Here is a 16,842-nt window from a genome sequence, read left to right as displayed (position 1 = left end):
AAATTTGTTATATTATGTTACTTCTTATGGGGGTTTCTCATATACGCGGTCTCTCAGACTAAGGGAAAATCACAGAGAAGAGGGAGCTTACGAGAATATTTGTACCTAAGAGGGAGAAAGTATTAGAGTGATGGAGAAAATCGCATAATGAAAAAATTCATAATTTGTTGTCTTCATGAAATAAAAAATTATTAAAAATAATATGTAACACGTACGGAAGAGATATGAAAGTCACAGATAATTTGGGTCAGGAACTTGAAGGAAAGAGAGCACTGGAAGACAGAGGAGTACATGAAGAAATAATATTAAAATGGATTTTAAAGATGAAGACTGGAAGGATGTGGACTACATTCATGTGGATGGCGGTAAGGGTAGGAGGTGGGCTCTTGTGAGCACGGGAATGAAATTTCTGGTTCTACAATAGCGGAAATTTCCCAGCTGGCTGAAAGATTATTGCTTTTCAAGAAGGGCTTTGCTTCCTATACCAATTTTGTTTACCGCTATGGTTTAAGACATGTCTAGTAACATTCTTCATAGCAGGCATTAGATTCGACCACTGAACGTTCAGATTCTGGGCGTGAATTAGTAAAGATTTTGCGGTCATGTTCTTTACGAGACGCTAATCAGTTTCGTGTGCCTGAAAGAGATCCCCGCAGCTCGACGCGGCGAAGCATGCAGATGAAACAAAAGACTCTAAGGGCATGTCGATTTTGCTTGGCTGGTGGGAGAGTGGTGTCAATGCCATGCCAGAACATGTGTCCGTCCTGGATGGCTTCCATCCTTTCGATTCTCTATTATTGCCTGCCTTACCTCTCCTTCAGAAACCCCACCATCAAACACAACATTTCTCCATCAACTGCTTCATCTTCTTGCGGGTATGTGTTGCTGAAGCTGAAGAATTCAGGCCATTGTGATGAAGCCTGGCGAGTTTATAAGCGGAGCTCCAACCGGTGAATCTCAGCATTCTATCAGTTACTACAACGCTAGCAACATGAAGCGGCAGGTGAGTGAACTCCAACTCACAATCCGCCATCTTCACCGGTCATTAGTGTGAAGATTGGCGATGACGTTTTGTAAAAAGAATTATCACATTCTTTCAGTTTTACACATAACGGTGGCATGACTTGTGATTTTTAGTCCAAGGTACGTTCTTTTAAATTAAGTGTAAGCTAGTAATACAAAATTTTCGGTTTGTTAAAGTGGAATTTTGAGTGGAGAGAAATATTTTTGTGGGATTTAAGACTCTCGCGGTGACGACTATGAGTATAATTGTTTTGTGGCATGTGACACTGCGTAGTTTGGTAGATGTTCACCGATATTTCAGAGGAAAGTCGATAAAGAACTACCACTCTATAAGGCGTTTCATCTCACAAAATACTTATCTTCGGTATTGATTTTGGTATTTTATTTAAAATTTCGAGATGCTGAGTATCGTGGAATGCACACCACTAATTTTCCAATCTGGTCCAATAAATACTCAGACAGATGAGTTAGTTATTATTAATATTATGCTTTTAAAAGCATTCATTTCACTGAAACCGTATGAATTTTTAGTATTAAATTACTAAAATGACTAGTGCCAATTTTTAAACACATAAGCTGCAACAAATTAAATAAAACAAATTGATTATTCTTGAAATATTTATTTAGGAAAAGTTAACAATTCGTGCTTCAAGATTACGATTTTAACAAATTCTTCAATTTTATAAAATGTAACATTCCGATAGGGAAGTGTCAATTTCATTTGCATAGTCTTATGCAACATTAATATAGTCTGACGTGTGAGGTCTATTCCCTTATTTCAATGGCGCTCGAAAATATATTCTTGTTGCCTTTATTTACAAATTCCCTAAAATATAGTCAACGAAATTAAAATTAAATAACGATTTACAATAAGAGAACCAACACATTTAGTTAGAATATTAAATCCTGCGTCATTTTTCATAAAATTGCTATTAGGCACAGGTCTACAAAATGTTTCTCTGTAAGACGGTAACAGATCAGTCACTCAGTCGATCATGAAGCTCTCAGACACAAAAGGTACGCTCAGCGATAACGATCTAAGTTGTATTCATATGTGATCCATTCGCATCTCGGCTGGGGCATTGGCTACACTGACTGACGTCTTTCGTGGTTTTCCTTAGCGCCTCCAGGCAAATACCTGAATAGTAAATCGACAAACTCACAACAGAGTCTACTCAAATTCTTTCCAGCACATCTATAATCCTACCGTTCGGGGCTGCATATTCTAGCTGACAGCGCCATAAAGGAAGCTACAAAAAACAATTCTATATCGTTTTATGTCATCCAAAAATTCAGTATCTTATTTCATAAGAGCCTGCCATTTGTCCATATCCTAAGTCAGATAAATCCAGCCCACATTGTATCACCCTATTTTATATTAATTTTAATAATATCCTCGCATAAACGCTTGGCCTCTAATTAACCCATTCCCTGAGAATGCTTCAATAGAACTATACATTTATAAACTCTATCATATGTGCTACCTACTCCGACTAACTTTTAATAATTTATTCACCCTAAGAATATTTCGTGAATTATACATAATATGAAGACTCTTATGATATTTTCTTTATGCTGGTGACACACCCTCCTGTCTTTGATGCAATATTCTCCTCAGTATCCCGTTCCAAGACACCGTCGTCTATTTTCTTCCTTCGGGACAATATCTAGAATTTAAAACCCATGAAATACAACTTGTACCAGATTCTATGCCTGGCAATTTTCATGTAGTGAGAAGTCTCGCTAGTTAATACTGTTGAAATAATGATATTTCTGAATTACATAATTACCAATTTAACATTTTTGTGAGGTTCTATTTAGATCATAGCAGGCGCCATAATTTATCTTAATATCAGGAGCTAATGGATTTTACTTGTGTATCACATATGCCGTGCATTTTCTTGCAGATAGGAACAGAACTTTCCAACGTTATATATACGACCTGCCCGATGGCTTTACACACTTGCCTCAAGTTACGAAAGTAATGGAGATTTTCAAAATACATAACCGGAAAATATTTTAATCTAAAATTAAAACTCCATATCCTTCTAATTTGCTCAGGATTGGGACCGATGGAGGGCTATTGTAACGAACCTTCGGGTTCCATAAAATGCTGGAAAGTTCTTGAGTAGGTGCACAATTGGCAGCTTCTCAAGGAGGACTCGGCTCCATGTGTGAGTGACCTTTCTAATTTACGCTGAAGAAGTGACATAATTCTGAAAAATGCAATTTTAAAATCCTTAAAAAAAGAATCCTTCAGTTCCTGAAAGGGTGATGTTGTATTCAAATGGGAGAATAAAGGGACACGTTCGGAAACCCCAGAAAATTAATATATTTTCTTGAAACGGGAATTCCGTTATCTTCCAAACCATCTCACAATCACGGGAAAAAATTCGTGCTCCGAAAACAAATTTCATGGTTGTGAGGTATGAGGTTTCCACGACCGTAAATAAGAAGATTGCTGTCTTCTGGTATGTGCCACCATGTAGTCTGGTCGAAGTTTCGGAGGACCTTGCTGCCGACATCTTCGATGTAGATGGAAGCAACTCATTTCACCGATACGTTGGTAAACATGTATCACAAACCAGAAGACAGTGTTCTTCACATCGGCTTCCATCTATCTTATCCGTCAGACGGTTTCGCAGTGTCAGACTCACATGCGAATCATCAAAATGTTGTCCGCCTTGCATACAGATTTCATGTGTCCCAGTAACAACCTCACTGGCACCGTTGCATTCGGGATTGAAGATGTCCATTGCGTTAGATGCGGTTTGTGTAAACAAATGTCACGCTGTCTTGCGATAACCGTCGAACGACTGTCAACTGTAATTGCGCTTGTAATGCACTGCGCTTTCTCTCTTAAACTATCTGTCATGTTAAACAATACGCCATGTTAGGTGAATCCTTTGTCACCACGGCATGGCGTGTCCTCAGGTTGCGGATGGAGGAGACGGCCTCCAGACATGGAGCGTAGATCCGAATATACTGAATAAGCAGTAGTGGACAGCCGGCCACGGAGGTCCTTCTCCTTGGGGGTTGAGCGTGGGGTCATCAACTTCTCCGTGGTCGGTAATTCGCTTCGAGCGACCGCCGCTTGTAGGCGAAGTTAGCGACCACCACTGTGGTCTAGTGGTCAGAGTTCCTGGCAACAGATCCAGAGGCCCCTGGTTCGATTCCCTGCGCTACCAGATTTTCTGAGAAGTAGTGGGTCTGGAACGGGTTCCACTCAGCCTCGTGAGGATAACTGAGGAGCTATTTCAAGGAAATAGCCGCCCCGGTCTAGAAAACCGAGATTAACGGCAGTGTGGATCCGTTGCGCTGACAATGCGACACCCTCTATCAGCTAAAGTTGGCACTAACAACTTCCTTTCCTATAAAAATAAGCTTGTTACGAAATGTCACAAAGGGCCTCGGACCTGGAAGGATTCTTTGGATAAACGTACAGTTAAGAAGGCCACGTTGTAGGCGGGTGGATAATATTAAAATTGATCTTAGAGAGGTAGGATGAGGTGGTATAGACTGAATCGATCTGGTTCATAATAATGACCAGTGAAGGGCTCTTCTATAAATTGCTGGGAATTTCTTAAGTAACTACACAAGTGTCGGTTTCTCAAGGACTCAGCTCCATGAAGTTAGTAAAACAACACGAGAGAGGGCTCTCCGACTTCTATAAGCAATACAATTCTAACCCCAAGGCGCAGCTCCTTCCTTACAAAATTGATAGTTGCTCATTTAGTCTGAAATTCCCTGAATTTATTGAAAATGGAGGTTAATTATTGTATTTACAAGAGCTTTTCCAGAGACCCTATCCTGAGTCAGCTTAATCCAGTCCGCACCCTCACACCGTATTTCTCTTACTAACTCCATGGAGCTGAGCCCTTCTTGAGAAGCTGCCAGTTGTGCAGCTATTCAAGAATTTCTCAACATTTTATGGAACCTGAAGGCTTATTACCGTGTTCACAAGAGCTCTCCACTGTTCTCTATTCTGAGCCAGATCAATCCATTCCATACCATCCCACATCCTCTCTAAGATCCGTTTTAATATTTTCCACCCACCTACGTCTTGGTCTTCCCAGTGGTCTCTTTCCTTCTGGCTTTCCCACCAATATCCTATATGAATCCTTCTTCTCCAACATTCGTGCTACATGTCCTGCCCATCTCATCCTCCTTCACTTGATCATTCTAATTATACTTGGCGAAGACTGCAAGTCATGAAGCTGCTCATTATGCAGTTCTCTCCAACCTCCTAACACTTCATCCCTCTTCGGTCCAAATATTCTCCTCAGCACCCTGTTCCAAAGAATCCGTCGAAGTCCGAGGTCCTTTGTGATGTTTCGTAACAAGCTTATTTCTCTAACACCAAGTTTAATACCGTTCTCCCACCGTAGCGTACGTTCTTTCCTGGGGGCGAAAGCCACAGTTTATATCCAATAAAATACAATAGAAACCGGATCCTCTGCCTCAGAATTTTCATGCAGTGAGAAGTCATACTAGTCGGCATCACAAAAAATAAAACGCGTTTCTGAATTATATAATTACTAATTCAAAATTCATGAGAGGTTATGAGTAAAGTTCGAAATGTTTAAATTACAGTCACACATGGTCAAAAATTCATCACAGAATTTCTTATCTTAACACCATGAACCAATTGATTTTTATGCCACATGTGCAGTGTATTTTCTCGTAGACAGAAACATAACTTTTGAACATTATTTGTACGATCTATCCAATGATTTTACACACCTGCTTCAAGCCACGAAATTAAGGCAGACTTTCAAAATATGTAACTCGGAAGACGAATCAAACTTTTCTCTTTCTTCTTCAAATACTCGTATTTTACTCTAAAATTAAAACTCAGTACCTTTCCAATTTACTCTAAAAAATCTGCAATTCGAAAATCGATTTTCTGCTAAATACTTTTTAAAAGTCCTCCCATATAGGATTAGGTCCATATAATGTACATAAATTAATGAACAACAAGCAAACAATCACGTTCCCACTGCAATAGTTGAACTACAACAATTAGGAACGGCGTTTTCTGTGGGGTAAGTTGCGAGATGGTATAAGCGGGACAAGCTTGGAACTGCAGTTAATGCAGTGCAGGGAAGTGAAGAGTTGATTGTGAGTAAGAGAACTGCAGTTCATTCGCTGTGAGAAGCTGATAGCTGAGGCACGGGGATAGTTCGGAAACCCTGACTGAGAGGATGCTGTTACCAAGCAAAGAGTAGTTGAAGACACAGAAGACCGGGAAAACTTAGAATGTGCTGAAGTTATTTGTAGAGTGCAGAACAGTGAAAGTGCTGTAACTATCTGTAGTTCCGAATGTCGAGCTACCAGTTAATTCAGTTACCGATCCAAATACTGTGTCTAGTCACCAACATGAGACAGTTGGTGTCAGAAGTCCTTGTGAGGAAGTAGGGGAGAACTGATCTATTGAATTTAAAGGATAAAAAATTTGCAAAAAAAAAAACTACAGACACGAATAACAACAACCACAATCACCATCGCATTATGTGTATTTTCTGTGAGAATTCTAAAAATAAAAAAGCATTATCATCCCCAGTCCTATCATCCGAACCAATTCCAGCACCCAAACCAATTACAGACTACGAAAAAAATCCTAGTCGGAACCCTCACCTAAGCAAATGAAATGGAATCCGCGCCGTCCTGAGAATTTGAACCAAGGAGCTTACCAGCAGACGACGGTTGTTCGTCCCCTGAATTCCAGCCTCAGTTATATCCTTATTTTGTTGATGCTGCATTATCTCATACATGACAAACATCGATGGGGGAAGGAGAGACAAAACAGGATCTGTTACAGCTCAGGATGTTGTTACAGGAGGAAGGTGGGCTCGTGCCAGAGTTGAAAACTACACTGGCCTTGGTGAAAGACGCGGAAGACAATCACTTTGCTCAATTCCAGAGAGATTATTTCAAGGAAACAGCTGATGAAGGCGAAAGACAAAAGTTATGCCTAATTCCAGAATGAGATGGACTTACTGAAGATGCCGATAAAGATTCAGCATGAGCGGCATGACCAATTGCTGAATGCAATGGATTCAGAGAAGAACACGATGAAGATGGAAAACAAATGCCATGGATGAGATGGATTCAATGAAGACGAATATGGAGAGAACATCTTCGATGTCTATGAAACAGACGGTACGCATCTAGCATCCAAGGAGCGCCCCCGTCGGAATGAGGGAACCCAGGAAAACCTGCCCTGTCGCTTCCACGTCTACAGTCATGAAGAGTTCCGATCAGCAAGGTCTGGGTGGGTCTGGTGCCGCTCCCAAATGTCAAGGCAGTAAGAGCCAAGTTAGGTACTCGAAGCAACATGAGGCACAACCCTGGTGGGGGCTATGTGAAGATATTTACGTAGAACCACAAGCTCGATTTGAGCAACGCGCAGGCCAAGATCAACACATGAAAGAAGACATTGCTTATGGCGGTGCCCACAAGAAGACTGAGAATACTAGTGCGTAACAGTGAACTGTAAAGTGCAGTCAAAAGTCGTGTGTTAAACATATGCAATAAATCGAATCACCAATCAAAACCCCGTCCACAGTCACTCCAACACGTGACAATATTATTACTTATCAACAGACATTCCTGTTAGGCCTACTATTAATTCCGATCTTGGGTATTACGTCCTGTGAACGCTTCGGTGGTACATGCTGCTTTCATCTTCAGGACAAAGTACATAACGTGGGCGAGTTTCTGTGTACACATAAGATCCTGTTAAGAAAAACAACTATGGGGGGGGGCAAGGAGGAAGAGTGGAGATTAGTGCCTCACGTGACTCTCCACCGCTGTCATTTTATGATATAGGATCCGGTTTCCATACACAAACTCATCCATCTTACACGCTTCGACTCTCAAGATGCAGGTAGCAAGTACCTCCGAAACGTCGTCAACATAGCTCACATCAACACTTGAGACAAGCCAAAAAATGAAATTAACGTCAACAATTAACAACTGAGAATACCTAAAATCAGTAATTCGTATTACTGATATCACATTATTTACTGAAGTATATCTGTTCTAATCGAATTAACCCTGTCTTACAATCCATTTTGGCCAAAGTAACGTCAGTTATTGTTAATTTTTTTTCCCCCTTGGCACTCAAGCCCCAGTGGGCCTAGGCCTACTTCCATGAACTTCTCCGTTCACTTCGGTTTTTCTCGATCTTACACATTCGGTAGGACTCCTTGGGCGGGTGATCAGCTCGTCGCAAGGCCTCTACCTGTATACAAACACAGAAAAACGCACACACACAAACTAAACATCCATGCCCTGAGTGGGATTCGAACCCACGATCCCGGTTTTCCAAGCGAGCGAAGACAGTACATGCCTTACACCGTTCGGCTACCGTGACCGGCCATGGTTAATTTAACTCCGGATATAAGTGGCACAAACGTTAGTTTGGCTTATTTTATTCACATTCAAATGTTCTGCATATCAAATTAATTTTCCTTGGTTAAATTTACAAATTGGCAATTATCACCCCACAAGTTGCCATTACTAAATAAAATTACGAATTTAGTTCAGTATCTCTCTAGGAATTCTTTCATTCACATAATCGTTTTTACGAAGTTTAGAAAAATGAGTCCGGATCCATCTGACATACATGTCGTTCAGTTCACCATCTATTCTGAAACAAATTAGCCACTTACAGAATTATTTTAACAAAGTTCCGCCACACAGTTGCTGATGATTCTCATGGCGATAGCTATGAAGGATATTATCTCCTGGCACGTAGTCTGGTAGAGGATCACTGACGTTTCGAAGGAACGTCAATAAACTTCTACCAGGTTGCATGGCGTCAGAGCCCAGACACCAGCGTTCAGTTACGGATCCAATTTCACAAAATGGCGAACAAAATTTGCGATTAAGACAACCTGTGCCTTTGACTGGATATGAATACTCGTAAACTAAAGACATTTGATGATTACGCCTCCCACAGCAGTAGCAAATCAGTAATAGTTTAGCGATACCATAAACTTTCTCGGGATTTCATAAGGCGCTGCATGTTATTGACCCTGCGCTACGTGGTGTGCGCATTGCGTAATCCGCCTGTGTTGCAGAGTTCCACAACAAAGAGCCTGGTTCTGACGGTGACCTTGACAGTCCTGCTGTTGCTGCTGCCAGTGGCACCAAGCCAGGCCGCGCCCCACCACCAACACCCACAGCAACAGCTTCTCTACTATAACCATGTGGTACCCGCACCGCAAAGGCAGTCAACTAACGTGGTTGTCGTTCCAAGGAATGGAGCTGGGTACGTTCATGGGCACCGTCCTTCCTGGTTTGAGTGAGAAAAATGGATTTGCATTTCTTCGTCTGAACTAGATTCTAATTTGTAGCTCAGCCAGTATAGCGACTGGCTACGGACTGGACGCCCGAGGAGTCGGAGTTCGAGTCATGGTAGGTGTAAGATTTTTCTCCTCCCCACGTCCTCCAGACCGGTTGTGGAGTCCACACAGCCTCCTATCCAATGGGTAAAGGGCGCTCATTCCGGGGGGGTAAAGCGGGAAGGGAGTGAAGCTGACCACTCATCTCCGTCCAATTCCGAGGTTAAGAATACGTGTATCTACGTATATCCACTCGCCCATACGTCTTCGTGGTGTAGTGCTCGATTAGTTAAGCACAGGGACAGCTTTTACGTTTTACCGTAGCTAAATTTATTTGCCGAGACAGCGAAGTCAGTAAAACTCCTGAATAGGGGCCTGACGGCTGATAATGTATTTTTAGCAGAGGAAGAGAGATTTTTTCGACGTCATTTTTGTCAGAACCATCTCTGAGTCCTTAGAGCCTCCTATCCAGTGGATACCAAGGGCTCTTCCTCGGCATGCATTTATTCATAATTTGAAGAAAGCAGTCTTCTGGGATTTGGCACCGTGTATATGTGGTGTTAACCGACGTTTCGGAGGAACGTATCGCCTCCATCTTCAGGGTAGAAGAAAAAATATATAAGAAATCTGCAAGCAGAGATTGCAGATTGCAAGCTTGCAGATTTCTTATATATTTTTTCTTCTACCCTGAAGATGGAGGCGATACGTTCCTCCGAAACGTCGGTTAACACCACATATACACGGTGCCAAATCCCAGAAGACTGCTTTCTTCATAGTCACCGCCGTGAAAGCCTCAAATCTTACATATTCATAATTTATTTCCTACAACTGTGATTTTTACCCTAAAAAGATATTTTGCAGAACTTTATAATTCAGACAAGCCACTGTTGTTTCATACAGACTTTTTAGATGTGCTTGTAAGTTGTTGCATAAATTTTACATCTTCTTTAAAGTGAAATCAAAATGTTGCGCGGGATCACCGTATGATATTTTATTGAGGTTTTAGAACTGATCGAATTACAGTTTAATTATTTTCAGAGATACACGTATATAAATCGTAAAAAGGTAAAGCTATCCCTGGAACAGGCCGTGGAGGCCCAAATGGTTGTGAGACGTCGAGGTTTCCGCATTTTCCCTAGACAATCGGCTCATAGATGGCGGTAAGGTTGTCAGCCTTACGCACCGGCTGCCCTTTACACTCAGGAAGATTCCTGGCATTCATTTCTGTTACAGGCTGAGTCGACTCCAGGGCCCCAGTGTGACTGGAAGGATTAAGTCTATTGGAAAAAATGCAATGACCTCATCGGGAATCAAATCCGTGACCTTCCGGCTTGTAGCATAATGCCTCACACAATTACGCTATCGTGTGTCCCATATTAAATATGTAGATTATTTACGTTGAGAACGGACTCAGTACTTGTTTTCATTTCGGAAACAGCTAATTCTAATCGAGTTTATTTTCTTGGAGTGGGGTGAGACTACTCGGTAAGTCGGCCACTAACTGGACTATTGTACCAACCACGGACGATAGATTAGTGTGGAGCAGTTGGTGGAATGAGAATTGGCAGGGGAAACCGAAGTACTCGGAGAAAACCTGCCCCAGTTACACTTTGTCCACCACAAATCGCACATGATCTGACTCGGGCTAGAACCCAGGCCGCCGAGGTGCGAAGCCGGCGACTAACCGCCTGAGCTATGGGACGGTGTACTGTCTATAACATTTATTTGATGAAAGAACGACAGACATCCACAGGAATTGAACGTATAACTACGCATTCCTTGCCTCGGTAAGAGATGGAAGTGAGTGGTCAGGTACATGCCCCTCTTCCTTTATCCCGGGGAAGAGCCTCTGGTACTCACTAAACTGGAGGACAGGAGGGCCTCAGAACAGGTCTGGACGCTGTGGACAAGAGCAGGTCTCTCTCCTCTATCGGTAAACGAGCCCCAGTTCCTCGATCATACAGCCCGCTTCCTACTGCCTATACTGACTTTGCTATTCCGACTCCCTAAAGGTTCGGCCACACAGAGCGCTACGTACGCTATGTTCGCTATACGAACAGAAAAATATATCCCTTTATTGTCAATGTGACTGGCCACACAGAGCGCTACGCTAGTTCGCTATGTACGCTACGTACGCTATGTTCCTTATGTTAGCTGCGTAGCAGAGTGTACACAGCGTACGTAGCGTACATAGCGAACTAGCGTAGCGCTCTGTGTCGCTGAACCTTAATTGATTCAAACATTGCCGTACTTGATCTGTAGTTCTGTACAGAGACGGGCTCTGAATGAAACGGTCTCTAAGTTTCTGTGCAGTATCGGATTTGCAATGCCCGAGGCGGGCAGAAAGCTTGAAGATAGTGCAATGAAATGAAATGGATTTTGCAGCATTCAGCAGTTCGCAGCGGCTGGCGTCCCGCTACCAGTGGGCGGACAGTACCTACTGGTGCAGCCTGGTGCCAACCCGGTGCTCTATGTAACACGCACTGATAGTGATAACAAGCCTGACGGCGGAGACGAAGGCGGAAGTGGCGGTTCAATTCTTGAGTTCATCAACAACCACTTGACGAATTTCCCTAGCTTTCCATCAATCTCGAACTTTCCATTTATTCCGGGGACCGGCGTCTCAGCTGAGGTTAATTCAACTGGTGAGGAACCAACCGAAAAACCCAGCACAGACAAAGGAGAAAAGGTGAGAGCTCCCAAGTGCATCGGATACACAGAATCATATTGTATAAAAAAAGGTAAAGGTACCCCTGTAACAGGCCGTGAAGGCCCATAGGTTTGAGAGACGTCGAGGCTACCACATTTTCTAGAAAATCGGCTCACAGATTGAGGGTGAGGTTGTCAGCCTTATGCGCCGAACTCCCTTTACCCACAGGAAGATTCTTGGTACTCATTTCAGTTAGAGGCTGAAACGACCCCAGGGCCATAGTGCGGCTGGAAGGATTAGGTCAACTGAAAAAAAAGACCTCATCGGGAATCGAACCCGTAACCTTCCGGCTTGTAGCACATTGCGTGAACCAAGTACGTCACCAAGGGCCCCCTGCCCCCCCATCATATTTTCTTTAAATTACACACTCAGAATTTGTGTTGCACGCAAACCGCCACTTACACGGCTACCGTTAGGAAGATAAGAGTTCGTCGAACTACAAAAAAAAAAAATACTCGCCCAGGGTGAGATCCCTTTTTGGTTTCGAAAGATTGTGCGGTGTAATTTTAATCCTTTAAATACTGCGTCTTCTTCAAGAATTGTGTTATTATAAACCAATTAGGAGTTCAGCGTAGTATGAAGTGGCCTGTATTTTACTCACGAAGAACTTATGTGGAAATTTTAAATTGTTTACTAGGTATATTTCCCATTTACTACAGAAAGAAAAATGGACTTGAAGTGAGTTTATTTCCCTATATATCAAAGTCAAGAAAAATTAACGTGGAAAATATAAGCCCCCAAATAACTATGAGACGAATGGGATGAGCGCCATCATTCGCAAACATCCACAGCAACAGGAAATTTTTTAATTAGTTTAACAACAAGACACCGCAGGAAGTGTTTCTTTTCACTGTCACGCAAACATTCAAAACATCTCGAGAGAACAAAGCATCCATCTCGTTCTCGCTCATAGCTTGGTCTAAATGTAGTCTATCACGTAAATATTTGACTGGCCCTTTACTACTACTACTACAATTATTGCTGTTAGTGGCAGCAGTACCATCCGTGTTAGCAGTCCGAGCAGTAATAGTTTCACTGTTACACTCGTATTTTAACTTCACTCACTCATGGAACTGAGCCCTTCTTGAGAAGCCGCCAATTGTGCAGATACTCAAGAAATTCCCAGCATTTTATGGAACCCGAAGGTTCATTATCATCTTCACAACAGCCCTCCAGCGGTCCCTATCCTGGGATCAATCCAGTCCATACAATCCCATCCTATCTCGCTGAGATCCATTTTAATATTGTCCACCTACGTATGTCTTGGTCTTCCCAGTGGTCTCATTCCTTCGGCTTACGAACCAATATCCTAAATGCATTTCTCCGCTCCTCCATTCGTGCTACATGCCCTGCACATCTCATCCTCCTTGGCTTAAATTTCCAAAATTCAAGTAATCATAGCAACTGTTAAATCTATTATTATCATTATCGTTAAAAGTGGCATTACAGACAGTAGTAGTAGTAGTAGTAGTACTAGTAGTAGTAGCAGCATCAACAGTAGCAGCCCAATAGTAAAGAGTTTATTATAATACAAACCACCCACCACTGTCTCCAGACGACTGGTAGCGAAACTGCGTGAAGTAATCGTATATTAATTTTTCTACAGCCCATCAAAATAGTGGACGGCCAGGCATCCTCATCTGCCGAGAGCTTGGGGCAACAATCGGCCTCGCTGGAGAAATTCGATGAAGACGCTCCAAACCCCAACTCTCCCTCCCTCCCCCGTCCGTCCCTCGTACCTGTCCCTGGCCAGCGATTTGTCGTCGTCGGCCAACCGCAGTTCTTTGGAAATTTCGATGCCCTCCGTAACCACGCTGTACAACAAGGGCTGGGCACCAACGGCGCAGTTTCCAGTTTCCTCCTCCTGAAGAACCAACAAGTCGTACCCCTAGCTTCTGCAGCCAACGGACAGTTTCAACAGGAGGCTGGAAGTTCAGTGGCTCAGGATCCTGGTGCAAGTGCCCTCGAGTTCCAGAGGTACCTCAGCGTAACAAAGCAGCAACAGCCACAACAAGACGTCGCCAACGTGGGTTCCGCTCCTATTGGATACCAGAACGTTGTTTACGTCGCTAGGCAACCACCTCAACAGATCCCTGTCGCCAGCTTGGCAGAAGATCCAGCATCTATAACAATAGAGGCTATGAAAGCGAAGCCACATGTGAGGAAGGAAAATGAAGAAGGGGCTGACGCAGACACCGAAGACGTTGAGGCGAATCCACCAGGCCCATCAGTGGCCCAAGTGAAGCCTCAGGCGATTGCTCTAGCAGGACCTGGCGGTGTGGCAGCGGCTGCACCAATAGGCACGGCCTTGGTGGGACCCGGAGGGCTGGCTGTGGCGGCACCCTCTGCTACTGCCGTGGCAGGACCCTCAGGGGGAGCACCTCCACCGCCTGGAGCTCATGCTTCAGCGGCTCTTAGTTCTCCCGCCGCATACAAGGCATATCTGTTAGAACAACAAGCAAAGGGGTCCTACCCTGCCGGTTCCTATCACGTGGCATATCATGTCTGACCTCAGCAGGGTTAAGAGTAGGCCATCGCTAAAGTAGGTTAGAGATCACATAGCAGTATTCTCCAACCTCTTACATACACAGCAGTTCGCGTAATGTACGCCACGATGTAATGTCTTCCAGAAAACACAGAGTCAAGCACCAGAGCAGTGGAACCACCACAAGAGGTACCACTGTCAACCATTTCTTTGAATGTAACTTCGGAGGATATTACTTCACTTAATTTCAAGCTTCCCTAACCATCGCAAAATTAAAAATAAAATTTCTTTCTGTTTAAGGCGCTGAAACCTCGAAAACGTACGTGACTTCTGTCAATAAAGTGAATGACTAAGAGCTATACGAGGGGGATTTAACGCCAGATAAACGCAGGAATGTCCAGGCTAGCTTCCTGTTAGTACATGGAGAATGGGGTTAAAATCCAGAATCTCTGGAATATGTAGGATAATATTCTCTCTTTTAGTCCTGTGTGTACTAATATATTTTGGTGATCTCTCAACCATACAGATATTGGAGACTTTTGCCTTTTCGCGATGGACTTCGCTACATTCATGGAAGACTATGATTTAGACTTTATTAGCTGTACTAAACTTTCGAATGTGCAATGTCTAGAGTCTCCAATGGTGTTAAAAAATTAGGGAAGATTTTACAAAATTACATATCTACTTATTGCATCTGTCTCTAAAGAACGAAAAGGATATATTAAAATTTGGTTCTGATAGTCGCCTATGAGCAAGTAAGTGTTTGCTATTTATAATGAAAGTGATCTTTTTTTTTGTATTTTTTGTATTTATTGCAAAGGCTGGGAAAAATGTCAATCCAAACAACACAGATATTTCAATTGTTAACACGTCTTCGTTATTGGAACAATAAAATATTTGTTATTATATATTATGTGCTCTTCACCTCCAAAGCTCTTCTTTCTCATATTCATTTGATATTGAGACCTGTCCGGAAAGTGTAAGAACACAAGAAGCAATGAATACGTGTGCATAAGTTTATAGTTTCCTATAGCCAGTGGAACAATTTCGGTTTAATATACTTTAAGCATTTCAGTACTGAGTTTTATATTATGAACTGTCTATGTATCAAAGATGTAACTAACATATAAGTTTCCCTGGCAATACGACCCAAATATGTAGCTGATCTGTCATAAGACAAGATAAGACAAGGAATTCATATTTTCTCACATACTAACACCGAAGTTACTCAGTCCAGATGACCAGTTATGTATCTCTTTCGGGATATATGCATTATAATTAAACATTAAGTACACCGACGTAAATGGAACACAGTGTTTCCGAATCTTTATCTTAATATCCGGTATAGATTTCTTGTATGTGCAGAACTCACATGTCAGTGCAAGTTGACTTCCCTGGCNTTTTTTTTTTTTTTTTTTTTTTTTTTTTTGCCTTCTGGGTTATGGTACCGTGCAGAATGGTAGGTGAACCAAAGTTTGAAAGGACCGTGCTGCCTCCATCGACAGGGCCACTTCTGGGCTGAAGAAGGAAGTCTATCTATCCACCTAGCAGACTACGAGGTGTCATAACAAAGAAGACCGCAAAATGAATCTCTACATCCGTGAAAACCCCAAATGTTTAAAATTCTTTACACGTTTGTGACTCTTTATACGGAGACAATATTCGGAATGCAAGAAGATGCATATGAACAGAGTACACGAGTAATGATTTTTTTTCAATATCAGGTAGAGGGCAATCAGTAAGAGAAAGAACCGAAATTTGGTGCATATGAACAGATATAAAAATAGAGGAATCTATTTAGGAGAGGTCTAGTACTCCAACATCGGGACTGTCTGCTAAATGAGTTCCTTACGCTTGGCTCGCCTCTGTGGTCTAGTGGTCAGAGTTCCTGGCTACAGATCCAGAGGCCCCGGGTTCGATTCCCGGCGCTGCTAGATTTTATGAGAAGTAGTGGGTCTGGAACGGGGTCCATTCAGCCTCTTGAGGATAATTGAGGATCTATTTCAAGGAAACAGCGTCTCCGTTATAGAAAACAGAGATTAACGGCCGTGGGGATTCGTTGCGCTGGCCACACGACACCCTATATTCGCTAAACTTGGCACTGACTTCGCCACAAGCTGTGGTTGCTCAGTCGGTATAGTTCGCTTGCGGACTAAAAGCCACGGAGTTTGTTTTGTCTTGTTTCCTTATACTTGTTTATTTCCTTTGTCTTCACATTCATTTATGAGCAAAGCTTGTGATGCTGCAGATACTGCAATGCGCAAAGTCAGGAG

At 42.6% G+C, this 16,842-nt stretch overlaps 1 protein-coding gene across 1 annotated transcript; it reads left to right on the top strand.

The window, feature by feature from the left end:
• The first annotated feature begins 895 nt into the window (after nt 1-895).
• Nucleotides 896-15,482, top strand: LOC111874405. Its single transcript, XM_023869898.2, has 4 exons — nt 896-1,003; nt 9,111-9,301; nt 11,760-12,063; nt 13,691-15,482. Exons 1-4 carry the CDS (start codon nt 914-916, stop codon nt 14,591-14,593), a joined length of 1,488 nt encoding a protein of 495 aa, XP_023725666.1. The 5' UTR covers nt 896-913; the 3' UTR covers nt 14,594-15,482.
• Nucleotides 15,483-16,842: the final 1,360 nt, after the last annotated feature.

The sequence above is a fragment of the Cryptotermes secundus genome, unplaced genomic scaffold, assembly GCF_002891405.2.
Source record: "Cryptotermes secundus unplaced genomic scaffold, Csec_1.0 scaffold251, whole genome shotgun sequence".
In the NCBI taxonomy this organism is placed as follows: domain Eukaryota; kingdom Metazoa; phylum Arthropoda; class Insecta; order Blattodea; family Kalotermitidae; genus Cryptotermes; species Cryptotermes secundus.
The sequence above is the reverse complement of the archived record's forward strand: the minus strand, read 5'-3'. Positions and strand labels throughout refer to the sequence as shown.